We start from the raw sequence: 13,093 nt of genomic DNA on the forward strand, positions 1-13,093 counted from the left end.
TTTGTTAACGGGCAGAATAAACATATTTATTCAAAAAAAAAAAAAGGTGAAAGAAGCCATCCCGTCGGCCAAACGTCAATGTCCTCCCAGGGAGAGGTGTATCTACAGATTGGAGCAGAGGCCGCCGATCGGGGCCCCATGCCTCAGGGTCACCTGCGAGAAACGATGTTGACGGTAAGGCTCACTGCAATTGGTCCGCAAGGACTAGAAAACAAATTGATTTTCCCATACCCCATTCACATCAGACTGCTGCTCGAAGGAGCTGCAATGCGACCTCACAGCAGTGATGAGGTAAAACCTCAGAAAGAGTTCAGTCAGTGTCGAAGTCGCACAGTGACCACCAGCAGGGTGCAGCAGAAAATAAAATGAAAACAGGACTGTATCCGATATGGTTTTTGTGAAGAAGCGGCCAGGTTACAACGAGCTTGCCTTCAGAACCTAGATGCTGCAGCAAGGAGAGACTTGGTTCACTTGAAAGTGCACCTCTCTAGCAATGTGTGACGTGAACCGTACTTCAAGCACGCATGCGATAGAATGAGGCTGCCTTGTAAAAAAAAAAAAATACGATGCTTTTTATTCTAATTGTAAGTTTATTGTATACTAAGTTTTGCCACCATCTCCCTCCCTCCAAAAAACACATAAGCTCACGTTTATCACAAAGAAAACACTTTCCAGCACTTTGTCACAGAGTGCTGCAAATTTACGGAGACGCCCGTTTTGTGCAAAAAAAAACTGCCCTCTCTGTCGTATGTTTCGGCTCTCTTTAATTCTTGGTACACGTGCCAGATGCTAGGTGTCCTGCAAGTCGCATTAAGGGGGTGTTTATTGTGCTCATTGACATGACACCAAGTTGAACTGGCACTCCCCATCCCACTTGATCCGAGCTGAGCGACACTGAAAGATGACTTGCATGTTTGGTGGGCAGCTTCCCAAATTTCAATGCTTCTGAAGAAGGACAGCACAACTCCCGACCAGTTCACATTTTCAATGTAACTAAACAGCTAATAAAGGCCGCACCTGCTTGGTGCTTTTGTACATTTCTTTGGAGTAGCTTCTTTTGCCGAAAAACCAATTACTAGAGCATGCCCATGCAGCCATGCCTCTTGCAGCAAAACTATGCTGGTCATCAGAAAGGGAAGTGTCAACAAAAGTGCAAGCTACTTAATAAAGTTTATCTAGAGGTTTTAGGGGAAAAAAGATGGCTGTAAGCAGAGTTGCGCAACTCATGAGGAACATCGGCTTCACTGTTTGTACTGTAACTCAATCACCATGGTGACAAAACTGCAGCAAATATCAGGTGCCTTGCTTCCAGCCACGGCAGCACTGTGCACCGGTGCATCATTGGAAATTTCCAGTCTAGAAACATTTACTTTCAATACCTCAAATGCCCCCTGGAAGGGTTTTACATGCTTGCTTCGCAGGCTAGGCTAGCTGGTCTGCACTATAGTTTGCCCTATTCGCATAAGTCAGTTTCTCAGTCTTTTGTTTGCAAAATGCACGAAATATTTTGTCCATCCTTCTGCAGTGAAGAGTATATTTCTGCAGCTTCCAGGCCTTTTTGATTCTGAAGCAGCCTCCCAGTATCACACCACTTACATGCACCATATCTGTAACTGTTGATAAAAATTTTCCGACCGCAGTTCCAGCTGGTCCTAACACACCGTAAAAACCCACGTATTATACAGGCCCACATATAATACGAGGCGTAATATGGAGGTGGCAAAAAAATGGGGGAGAAAAAAGTTTTCATCAGCGCATAATGCGAGTAAGGCTGTCAGCTGGAAGATGTTCCATAAGTCACGATTGGTGTATGCCAGCCTACCGGATACGACGCATGTAGTGAGGGCGTCAAATAGCTAGCAGATGCAGACCGAGCGCCACACTTGCGCCTACTCGAGTCCTGCGTCGCGAGTGTGCGCAGAGCGGTTCCAGCATACGCGCGGGCGAGCAGGCACGCACACTTTGGAAATGTCCGTAGTCGGTGCCTTTCTCAGAAACACGTCTTCGGTACCTTCGAGCACGTTTGATATCCTGCATTTTTTGAAATTACAATCGGTGAGCTCCTTGGGTATGCTAGCCCAAGCGTCCACCATCCCACTGCACAGCATGGCTGGAGAGTCCCGCGTCCGGTGGCAATGACTGCAGGCTCTCCCTACCTCATCTAGACTATGTAGCAGTGCTTGATGCAGTACCAATGCTTTCGGCAGCTACGATTACTTTCCTTTTAAAAGCAGCCAGTACTGCTTTCGTGGTCCCGATACCATACGAGGTGCGACTGTCGTGGGAGTCCCGAGGTCAGGTCAGTGTGGTGAACTGGCGTCGAAACTACCGACCTACGCCACCGCTATATAGCGCTTCATCTCGCTCGGAGTGTGGTGGTAATGGCGCTTGGTAATAACGAAATCGTAACTGCGGATTTTGGCTGAAAATTGGTGGTGTCCAATCTGAATGAGTCGCAAGGCATGCTGGGTACTCCGACTTCCGGGTCTTTCGGCGAGATGCGTGCGTACAGCGCATTGCTTGAAATGTGGAATTGGCAAGCTTGTATTTGGCTCTTCATGTGTTAATACGCATGAATAAAGTTGTAAAAAAGGTGAGTATGCTGTGCATGCAATATTATGTCCGCGCTCGACGTTCCGTATTTGAATTAATTGCGAAAAAGCGTTGCAAGTGCTAACTATTTGACGTGCGTCGTTTGTTCGCGCAGAAGTTAAGGATGCTTCATTCACTCGCTAAAAAGCTCTCCTGTTGTTGCTCCGCTGCTACATTGATCTCTAATATATGTTAGGGCACATATTTCCGAGAGGTTTTGCGTTACGAGGCGCTGAATATATGGACTACCTGGAACTGCAGCCTAGCATTACGAGTGCACTGCTGCGCACATTGTAGCAGAGTGGCTGCGACGGCGAAGAGCTTGCATCATGCAAATCATCAGAGGACTTCAGGCACTTTTCTACACCAGCCGCGGTGGCCTAGTGGTTAGGGCACTCCGCTACCGAGTCGGAGGACCCGCGGGTTAAATCCAGGTCGCGGCGGCCGCGTTTCGGTGGCGGCGGAATGCGAAAGGCGTCCGTGTGCTGTTCTGTGCGATAGAACCCGTCTAAACTAATCTGGAGCCCCTCACTACAGCGTCCGTCATTGCCCATGTATCGCTTCTAGACGTGACACCATACAATTCGCAATATTTTATGATTTTCTAGTCTACAAAGCTTTCATGTGCACTGCATCGGAGCTGCAAGGGTTTTTTGCTACACGGTAGCACTGGAGCTGTCGTTACCTGCATGCAAGGAAGACCGCGTTTCAGTCGCTACGCTAAAATTGGCACATGCGGCACGTTGAACTCCTCCCAAAAATCTGTACGTAACAATGCTTCACACCCTTAGCAAAGGTGCACAATCTGTTTTACTGCCAGTTATGTTCTTGTCAGCTCAAGTGCTTTTGATGAATATTTGCTATGGCTTATGGAATAATTACTGCACTAGCTGGCATGCATAACAACTGGCTCAAGCAATTGAATTTCAGTTTGTCTGTAATGCAAAAATGAAACTGCATGACAAATGTGTTGCATTTTTAGCACTACTGTATTTTTTTTGCCAGTACGAATTGCACCGAGCATGCGCCAGACTTTGTGGCTGAAGACCTCTACTAATGTGCGTCAAGGGCATGGATAGGCAAGTGACATAGCAGCTATTCCGGCACTGAGAGAGGTGCGCCCAATTACTGAAGCCTTGGCACGTGCACAAGAACCTCACTCACACACAAAATTGACCACACAGTGCATTTCACAGCCTGCATATTGTGGTGCGGGACATTACATGCCATTTACATATAACTCGCAGCTCTGAATGTTAAGAATTCCTGAGCTTGGTTTCCCAATGCTGGTTGCTGCTTTATGTACATGAAAAAGGAGTACTAAAATAAATGCTTCGTTTTATGGCATCTCTTGAACGTTCACTAGCTTCAGAATGCAAATCAATGTGGCTTCCCATCAAGGCAGACACGAGCCTGTAGCCTTTTTGCTGTCGTGTACTCAGTGCTCAGAGCCTGGTCAAAGAAGAAGCCAATGTACGGACAGATGTTCCAATGGCTGGCACCTCAGCTGTTGATGCATATGTACAGAAATGTGGAAATATAAAACTTATTCATTGTATGCAAAGTGTTCAAGGTAATGTAGGTAAGTAATAACACAAGCAGCTGGGCAGAAGATTAGCTTGCCTTGTGTTTTTCTTAATGAAAACCCCAAGTTAAAACAAAGCACCAAGCCTGCTGCACAACTTTGCTACAGGCACCACAACACAAACAATGTCAGATGCAAAGACAAAACAGAAAGCAGACCGCAGCCAAAAGCAAAACTCTTTACATAGGCAGCTTTACTGTTTAACTGCAAAATGAGAAAGTTCATCAGCTGTTAATTGGAAACTCTTCTTGTCATATGGGTAATAACATCTGATATAACCTTTGTCTTGCAAAAACTCTTGCAGGCACAAATTATACAGCACAGCATGTAATAAATGATTTTAATGGACGAGATCTGAGTGACAAATAGTAAATTATAATAAATAGCATGCTAAAGCGTAAAAAAATCATGCTTCGGCTTTTTAAGCACACACAGAGGCTTGATCCGAGTTGTTTTCAGCATTTTCTACAAGTTCCTTTGACGAAGTCTCGTGCGATGTTGAACGAAAGGCAATCCCATCCAGTCTTAGTTCTGGTGTGCACACTGCAGCATAGCTTGAATTTTAACTGACTTTGGTAAACCGTCCCTAAGACACTGGTGATACCAAAAAATCTGGAATGTCTTTGAACACAGCCTGTTCCTTGGCATTTGAAAACTAGCAATTTTATAGCATGTTTATTACTCTTTACCCTCATGGGTAATTGACCCAACGACCACCAGACTGGCCTCTGCCAACCTTGCAGCATTTCGCACTTCTTGAAATCACTAACGTCCCTCTCAATAAGTCAGCCATTCAGTGCAATATTCCTATATGCAAGCATGCAGTGCATCACATGTAAGCTAGAGACACAAACATTTATCTACTTCACATGCATGTTCAGCACCTAGACAGTTTTCAAATGGTGCTTTGCTGTACAGCAGCAGTTCAGTATTATAACATTTGTCTCAGATGTAAGTTCTCCCACGTGCTGTGCAATGAAAGGTGAAAACAGCTAGACTACCGTAAAAACCGGAATATAGGTCGAACTTTTTTTCAAAAAGCCATGGTGAAAAGTCGACCCCCGTCTTATATACCGGTCATTGGCGGAAAAAATACGGAAGTCTAGCAACAATGGGTGGCTGAAGTCAACAGCCTCCATCGCCATCAGCAGCAGTGCCGCCATTTTGCGTTTCAGTAGATGCAAAGCGGAAGCTAACGGCAATTTACCGTCGCCTTCAAGAAAAGCACGATTGAGAACGAGGAAGCTCACGGGAACCTGGCGGCACAGCGCGAATTTGGAGTATCCGAAAAGAGCATTCAGTACCGGTGGAGGCAGAAGCTGCGTATTACAACTTGCAGCAACCAGAAGAAAACATCATTTCGTGGGCAGACCGTAGTGTATCGAGAATAGGAAGGAAACGTTGCGCTGCGAGCAAGATCGCTGCCTGTGACTGCCGAATGCATCCGCGTGGAAGCGGCAGAGTTTGCACGTGCCTCTAGACTCACGAGGGCGCAATTCAAAGGCTCGCCATCCTGGTTGCGGCGATTCATGAAGAGGAGGGCTTTGCTCTACGGCGCCGTACTTGCCTGTGCCAGAAACAAACACGCGGGCCGATTGGTGCGCGATATTGTTAAAAAATTTGCCGGGTGTACATACAAGCAGCATTTAAATGAAATTAAATACTGTCACCATTGTGCTACCTCTCGAGTCGCATTTGTTTCAAAGTAAGGATGTCTTTCGGTACTTTTCCCATTGAAAAAGATTTTTCATTTTTAGAATTGGTTAGTTAGGGGGTCGACCTATATTCCGGTCCGACCTATAGTCCGGTTTTCACGGTATGTTGACTGCTAAATTTTTTTTTTAAGTTCCTAAGTTCGGTTATCCTGAAGTGAAGCTTCTCATAACTTACTGCCTCAGAGTATGAAAAGAATAGTGGTGAATAATTCTTTGTAAAGTGATCAGCTTGTCTGTCACCCTCCCTCTCCACACACAGGAAACAGAGAAACAAACTACAACATGCAGGTCCACACAAACGGGTAACTTTCACGTAACAGCTCGCTTATAATTTCTCCACACCTGCTGTGTGCTCATGTCGATCGACTGGTCTGCTGGTGAAAACATGTATTTCACTTTCGGCATGAAGTTGGGAAATATGTTCTCATAAAACAATCTATAAATCCAAAAAGTGCTCGTAAACATATACTGCAACCAGCAATGTCAGGCAATGGGACCCCGCCGTGGCCGGTGTCGCTGTTTCGGCAGCTGACTGTTGCGATCGCGTAGGCCTAAAGTGTTAGCTCTGAATTCGAGCATCTCGCATGCAGCACAAATTCCTGAGCAATAAATCGTTCTGTCCTTTAGTATCTAGTCGAGCGCCGAACAGCACATGTCTGCACACCTATGACTGCGCGGTGCTACCGCAGTCATGCGAGAATGGCTGTGTCCGAAGTTCTCTGAGCGAGAAATCGGTGCTCCTTAAGGAGAAAAAACAGCCTACTTAACCAAATCTATAAACTTCCACAGCGCTCTAAAACATTTACCGCCAACAAAATGCTCGACGCAAAGCCAAGAGCTATCCGTGGAGCTCGTAGCAGGCAGTCTGCCACCGGATCGCAACGCATTTTCGCTGTTCACTACTTGATGGCACTCGGAACATGTTGCATTCTGTTGCTTTGAAGTTGCTGCAGTCTGAGGCAGCTGATAAAACCCTTTTTTCAGCGGTGCGAGTGCTAGTATTAACGGAAGAAAGGTCGAAACCGTGGTGGTGGAATTTGGGATGGCCGTTGTGGCAGCATTTGTGGTGGTTACTGCAACCTGGAAAAGCTTCTTCCATTCTTGCGAAACTGTACAGCAATCTTGGAGCTTTCTTGTTCAGGACACGATGACGGTCATGATGTACAATTCTCGATAATAAACACTTCTCTACCACCACGAATAATGCGATATCCTGTGCTTCTCAACATGAAGAGCTTGAAGACATTTCACCATCACAAGAATGTAGCAAAAGTCTCACATCCTCAGCAAAACTGGCTGGCTTTAATAAAAATGAGTGGGTCACAGTCATTTACAGGGGTTCCTTTGGTGTGAACCACTCCTTCAGCAAGTCGATGGAAGTCAAGTGGTGTCCACAGAATGAAAAGCTGCAAAAAATGTCCCCAACCCTGTCCAAGGTGCACTTTAATTTAAACAACAGCTCTAAATAAAAGGTACATGTTGGTACCTTACAGAGTCTAGCAATGAACAGATCTTTGGCAAAGCTTGGTCACAAGACCAGCATCTCCTGCTGCTTGTGTGCACAATTGCCTCCAGAATTTTTTAGTTGTCTGATGCTGCTCACAATATGAATGTCCTCTTTGTATCACCCGTCGCTATTCCTTGGTTATGTCCACTGATATTTGGCGACTTCCCCACTTCTAACCTGAAATGCCTACTTACCAGTTGTCATACTGCAATATCCACTAACATTGTTTGGTTCTCGAAGACGGTGTCATTGCCTTGCAACTTCAGCTTTAGTACCATACTTTCAGAAAGGACTGGGGCCAAAGACCAGCCTTAACATGAAGACTGCTGTTTGTACAAATGCAACAGCACATAGTGTATAAGGCACACTAACTGTGCTTGCCTTCTTGTTGACTACAGACCCAAACACCTCGCACAAATGTCCAAGCCTAGGGCTGACAAGCATTTCATGCAATTACCACTTGAGCTCTGATGCAGCACACATACATTCTAGATTTGCCCTTCTCTTTTCATATGTCTGAGGGACACATGCCTCAGTGGGCTCCTAAACACAAGGAAGTGGCTAATTGAGCGCCAAAAGCAGCAGGCAAAAGTGCAAAGGCACTCCCTGTGCAATAAGTTAGCCGATCACAGAGACAGAAACACAAATGTGCTAGAATGCAGTCACCTGCTAAGACTGTGGTCTCGTGCGTGCAGATGCAACTTGGCCTCCTCGGGCAGTGGCTCGAAGAAGGGGTGGTCGAGGGCCTCTCGCAACGTGATACGTTGTGAAGGTTCGTATGCCAGCATCTGAGAGATGAGGTGGAAGAGCTGCCGGCTGGCCTCGTCCTCCATGGACATGTATCGCTGCACATGCACAATCGACAGCGCCGTCAGCAAAACATGCACCAAGAGAACACCTGCTTCCCTAACTTGTGGGCCCAATGCCACTGCCCAGGCACTCACCTGAAGTGGTTTGCAATTCTCCTTCACGTAACGGCCCGCGGAACTCTTCTCGTCCCAGTCTAGGCGGCCATGGTAAAAGTACTTGGTCCTGCATCAAGACCACCACACCGAACATACAAGATTTCTGCCTTACAAGAACAATTCATCAGCTTCCATGGTAATAACAAAGGCCAGCAAAATCACAGTTCAGAAACCATAATGTTTTTACTACCAGAAACCAAAGACACACACACCAATAGGAGCTGCGTAGTAACCACAAATAAAAAAGCTTCTTGCCAAATGATGACCACATCTCACCAAAAAGAAAAGAAACGGGAGCTCAATACAGTGAAACACACATTTAACAAAAAGTGATCTGATATGACATCGAATATCATACATTACCACAATGAAATCAGCATTTTACCACTCAAAATCCACACCTAACACACAAAAAAAAAGATCTAGGGAGGGCACTTAAGACTGCTTACACGAATGTAAAAGTGTTCTCATTGTGAGCTCTGTTAGGTTCATTAGAGATTCTTTCCTTTGTAATGACACGCCTACTCAATGGCATACAGTCGTTCGAAAGGAAACGCATGCACTAGGTTCACCTCTACTCGCCAAGATGTAAAGCTGTTTTGTGGCCTGTCGATTGCGTGCCCGCCTCGCAATCTTGATGTCCCTGGTTCAATTCCCCGCACCTTCAGAAGCAATTTTATTTTATTTTTTTAATTTTTTTATTTTTTTGCTGTAGACGTCACTATCTTATGGTCTACTGCTGAAGTTATGCAAGAGCATGGCGACGTCACAGGAATTTCTTGCCACGGGCGCCGACAGAGAGTGGCTTTTGTGCTAATGGGACATACAGGGCTAGCGCCTTGATGAGTACTTCTCCAGACACTAAGAAACAAGAAATAACAGCAGGTCTGCCGAGATCTTTGCTTCACACAATTCTGACAGTCCAATGGCTCAACTATTATGCCTGCAACAGAAAGCTCTCAATATCTCAATATAAACCATAGACATAAGTATTCAATGCACCCATAATGACAGCCTAATTTTGGTGGCATGTTTTCTTTACAGTGAGGCACAAGACATTACTATATATGGATCACCACATGGTATTTGCCTGCAACTGCTCAGTAATTTATAATCAAATTGTTTTCATGCCGTTTCAGTTTTAACAACTCCTTGCCATCAAACTTTCGTTTAGATCACTTGAGGCATGCGAAAACTGCAATATAATAGCTGCTTCTTCATTTCCTGCCATCCCAGCTAATGAGCCAGGCTGGCTTTAGCGTCGCAGTGAATTAGAACGATGAAGGAGCGATTATGTCGCAGTATTTCATGCCTTGCGTGACCTATACGCAACATAGACGTCACAGCCACAATTTAGCTGTTTAAACATAAACTGAAACAGCATGAAACAAAAATTAATTATAAATTATTTAGTGGTCGTAGACAAATACCATGTTGTAATCCACCTTACAAAGAAAACCAAAACAAATTATCACAAGAGGCTCCTTCTGGAATCCTGGCATATCCAAACCACCCCAAACAATATGAACAATATCAACCCCACAAAAGGAAACCTGCCCCCAGTATATGCCCAGGGACTTCGCTCTTCAATGCAACAAAAAAAAAGTCCATTCAGCACCTCCCTCCTGCAGTGGCCAGCCTGGCTAACAGCCTAAACCCCGCGCCTTTCCCTACACAGCTGTCCTTCTTTTCGCCCACCTCCCCTCCATACTTAAAAGACGCTAGCTACTGCCCTCAGTCACCCCTGATGAAGGAGCCGAGTCAGCTTCGAAACGTTGGGTTAAAATTAACATTTTTGGTTGGAGATGTGCAGTTTATTATAAGTCTTCAAACCCAACCAGACAGGCAAATCTGTCAAAATGTTTAGTTTTCAAAGAAAACATACACCCAAAAATTATGTGTCTATACTCCTTCAACTACAGATGGGTGTTTTTGAAACAACTAGTTTTGGCAGGCTATCGCACAAGCTTCTGACCAAGGAAGCTGCATTTTCACTCAGTTTATTTAACAGAATTGCTAGCAAAGAAGGTGCAAAAGTATGAAAAAATTAGGTCCAATGAATGTTTCATTCTTAAAAGAACTGCTCAGTAACTGCGAATTCAGCAGCTGCTACAGGACCCTGCAACTAAACCCTCTAGCCGAGAACACCAGCACATCTGATTAATCAATGGAAGCCATGGCACTTGCGACTTAAAACAGATCCTCTTGGCAAGTTTTTGAAAATAAGCTTGCGAATGATACATTCATGAAATCAACCCCAATCTAACTACGGGCTGCAAGACTGAACAGTCACACAGAAACTGCATAAAAAAGAGAATGATGCTGGCACAACTATAACACACGTACTGCAACTATAAGCACTCTATAACTACAACCAATATGTTGGCACAACATACAATTTAGCAGAGCACTTCTGATTGCTTCCCCCTACCCCTTCCGAGTATGTTTGGTTACGGGGACAGTCTCGCAACACAAAATCCCAATTCGTCCCAAGTGTACGTGCACAGAATCCAAACAGCACTTTGGGCTCTAACACCAAACTCAAATTTGGGAAACAAGCGGCAGACATGCAGCCGATGCCATCAGGATCTGCTATGGCACCCGTAGAAGAAGCCCCTCCATTTCACTGTGAATTTACTGCTACTTCACAAGCCACGCTATTTGTAATTGGCAGACGATCGGGTGAACAAATCTCGTGCTCTCCCCCATTTCCTCACCACAAAGCTTGTGATCAGCTATCACGTTGTGTAACGCTGGATCTATACTTTTGAAGTTCGTAAGCCTAGATCAACAACCTCTTGCTAAGACAATATGGCATCAGAACAGGCAGCTGGTTTAAGCATGCAGACCCCCCTCTCTTCCTTTTTTTATTACAAAACAAAAACCCTCAAGAACATCAGGACCCTGTGAAAGGGAGCACGGTGTTTACCACTTAATTCCTTCCAGTGATTCAATTTAGGCTTATGCCAGAAGAAATCCATGGACTTCGTTTCTTCAGAGTTTATTCTCAGATGCCACTGACACTTCAGTTTCTGAGAACATCTTATGTGGCATTGTACTATAAAAATGCTGCCTAAAGCCCGTACAAAGTCATAACATGTCATATTAGCCATACTGTACCTGATGAGGAGAAAGACACTACAAATGACCAGTAACTCGCTACTTGCTTGGGCAATAATATGCCGTGAAAAAAAAAAAATGGCAGGTAGCAGACCTGGGATACAAATGTGTGGATAGAATCCATATTCCTGCACTGGACACAACAGTGCCGTTGATATGATGGTGGCTATGATGCAATGGCACGGGGTACATGCAAAAGAAGTGTGCTGAATGCATTTCATCTTCCAAGCTGCAAAAGCTACAGAAACACTTGGCTAATTACGTGAGAACTATAAAAAAAGAAAGCCATGCTACAAGTCTGCATTAGTAACATGTTATAATTTTCCAGGGCAAGGCGAAAAAAGAAAGTACTACTGCATATACCGGAAGCCAGCCTTGAGAGAAAAAAAAATTAAATGCTGCAAGTCCTAAGTACACCAAGCAACAAATGTAAAAGCCCATAAGCTGTTGTCACAGGCCCGCTCACAGCCAACCAATATCTATTATAACTCCACGGAGATCCAATTACACACCGGTGCATCGTCTTTGGTGGTATAGTGACAGTTCTGGCCAGAGCCTTTTGATCAGGCACAAAACGAGTTGCAAAGAGGACACTGTGATTGCTCTAACTCCATGTGTGGCATTTATCCACACTTACAACCTCAATTAGGATGATAAACTTCTCAAATTCAAAGCTGAAAATTTAAGCAACTAGGAGTGCGCAACTGCTTTAACACCCATGACACCAGAGTTAGGTAGAGCACTCTAGCACACAGCTAGAGCACTCCGAGGCAGATGCAGCCAGGCATGACCGGAAAGCCTCATTTTCACCAGCTGAATGCACAGCAGCTTTTCAAAGCCCTCCAATGAAAAGTGGCTAGAGGTACCATCACCCCCGATTCTTTTACCACTACAAACACTGGCCAAGTTGGCGCGCAACTTTAGCAAGATACAAGCAGGCTACTGACAAAACTACACACTGCTAGCAACAGGCTGCAGCAGTGCAGGCAGCCTTCACAGTAGCAAACACCAGAAGTTGCACTTCATCTCACAAGTTGTTTGCAGCACTGTGAAAGGCAGAGCTCTCTACTTCAATCAGGGCCAAAGAAGACAACAAATAGTCCCTCCAATATATGAGCAGTGTTGTGGCTATTTTTTAAATAGTTGTTGCCGTAATCGAAATGGTAGTTCAGGATGGTGTTTTGAAAGTACAGCTAGTGTTTCATTCGCTGGTTAACGGGAAAAGCTGGTCTTAGAAAAAAAAATCTTATTAATGAAGACACATTTCTGAAAACATAAGGGAATATGTATGTGTGACGATTCCAAATATGTAATTATGTAAAACAAGTCTTTGTGCCCTTATATAATTATGTTATGCAACTTTTTGCTGCCAGCTTTCAAGGAATTTTGCTGCCGGGAACTTGCAGGAGTGCATGCCATTGGCATCTCTTGATATCGAGCTATGCAGTAAGGGTAAATTTATTATCCTGCCTATGATAGAAGTTGAGTTACAGCATTCTGAAGTTGCCAGCTCACAAACGGGATGAAAAATTTGTATTCCTAATTCTGAAAAGGTTTAGGTTTATGGGGGTTTAACGTCCCAAAGCGACTCGGGCTATGAGGGACGCCG

At 44.7% G+C, this 13,093-nt stretch overlaps 1 protein-coding gene across 4 annotated transcripts in view; it reads right to left on the bottom strand.

The window, feature by feature from the left end:
- The window catches only part of Doa (CDC like kinase darkener of apricot), a 40,606-nt gene continuing 27,513 nt past the window's right edge, over positions 1 to 13,093 (bottom strand). For all 4 annotated transcript variants that reach the window (XM_077661125.1, XM_077661126.1, XM_077661124.1 and 1 more), the window contains 3 exons: positions 8,344 to 8,431; positions 8,066 to 8,244; positions 1 to 153 (listed from right to left, as the gene is read on the bottom strand). In XM_077661125.1, coding sequence (XP_077517251.1) covers positions 150 to 153; positions 8,066 to 8,244; positions 8,344 to 8,431 — 271 coding nt within the window. In that variant the 3' untranslated portion in view covers positions 1 to 149. The remainder of the gene's footprint in view (positions 154 to 8,065; positions 8,245 to 8,343; positions 8,432 to 13,093) is intronic.

The sequence above is a fragment of the Amblyomma americanum genome, chromosome 4 (assembly GCF_052857255.1).
Source record: "Amblyomma americanum isolate KBUSLIRL-KWMA chromosome 4, ASM5285725v1, whole genome shotgun sequence".
In the NCBI taxonomy this organism is placed as follows: domain Eukaryota; kingdom Metazoa; phylum Arthropoda; class Arachnida; order Ixodida; family Ixodidae; genus Amblyomma; species Amblyomma americanum.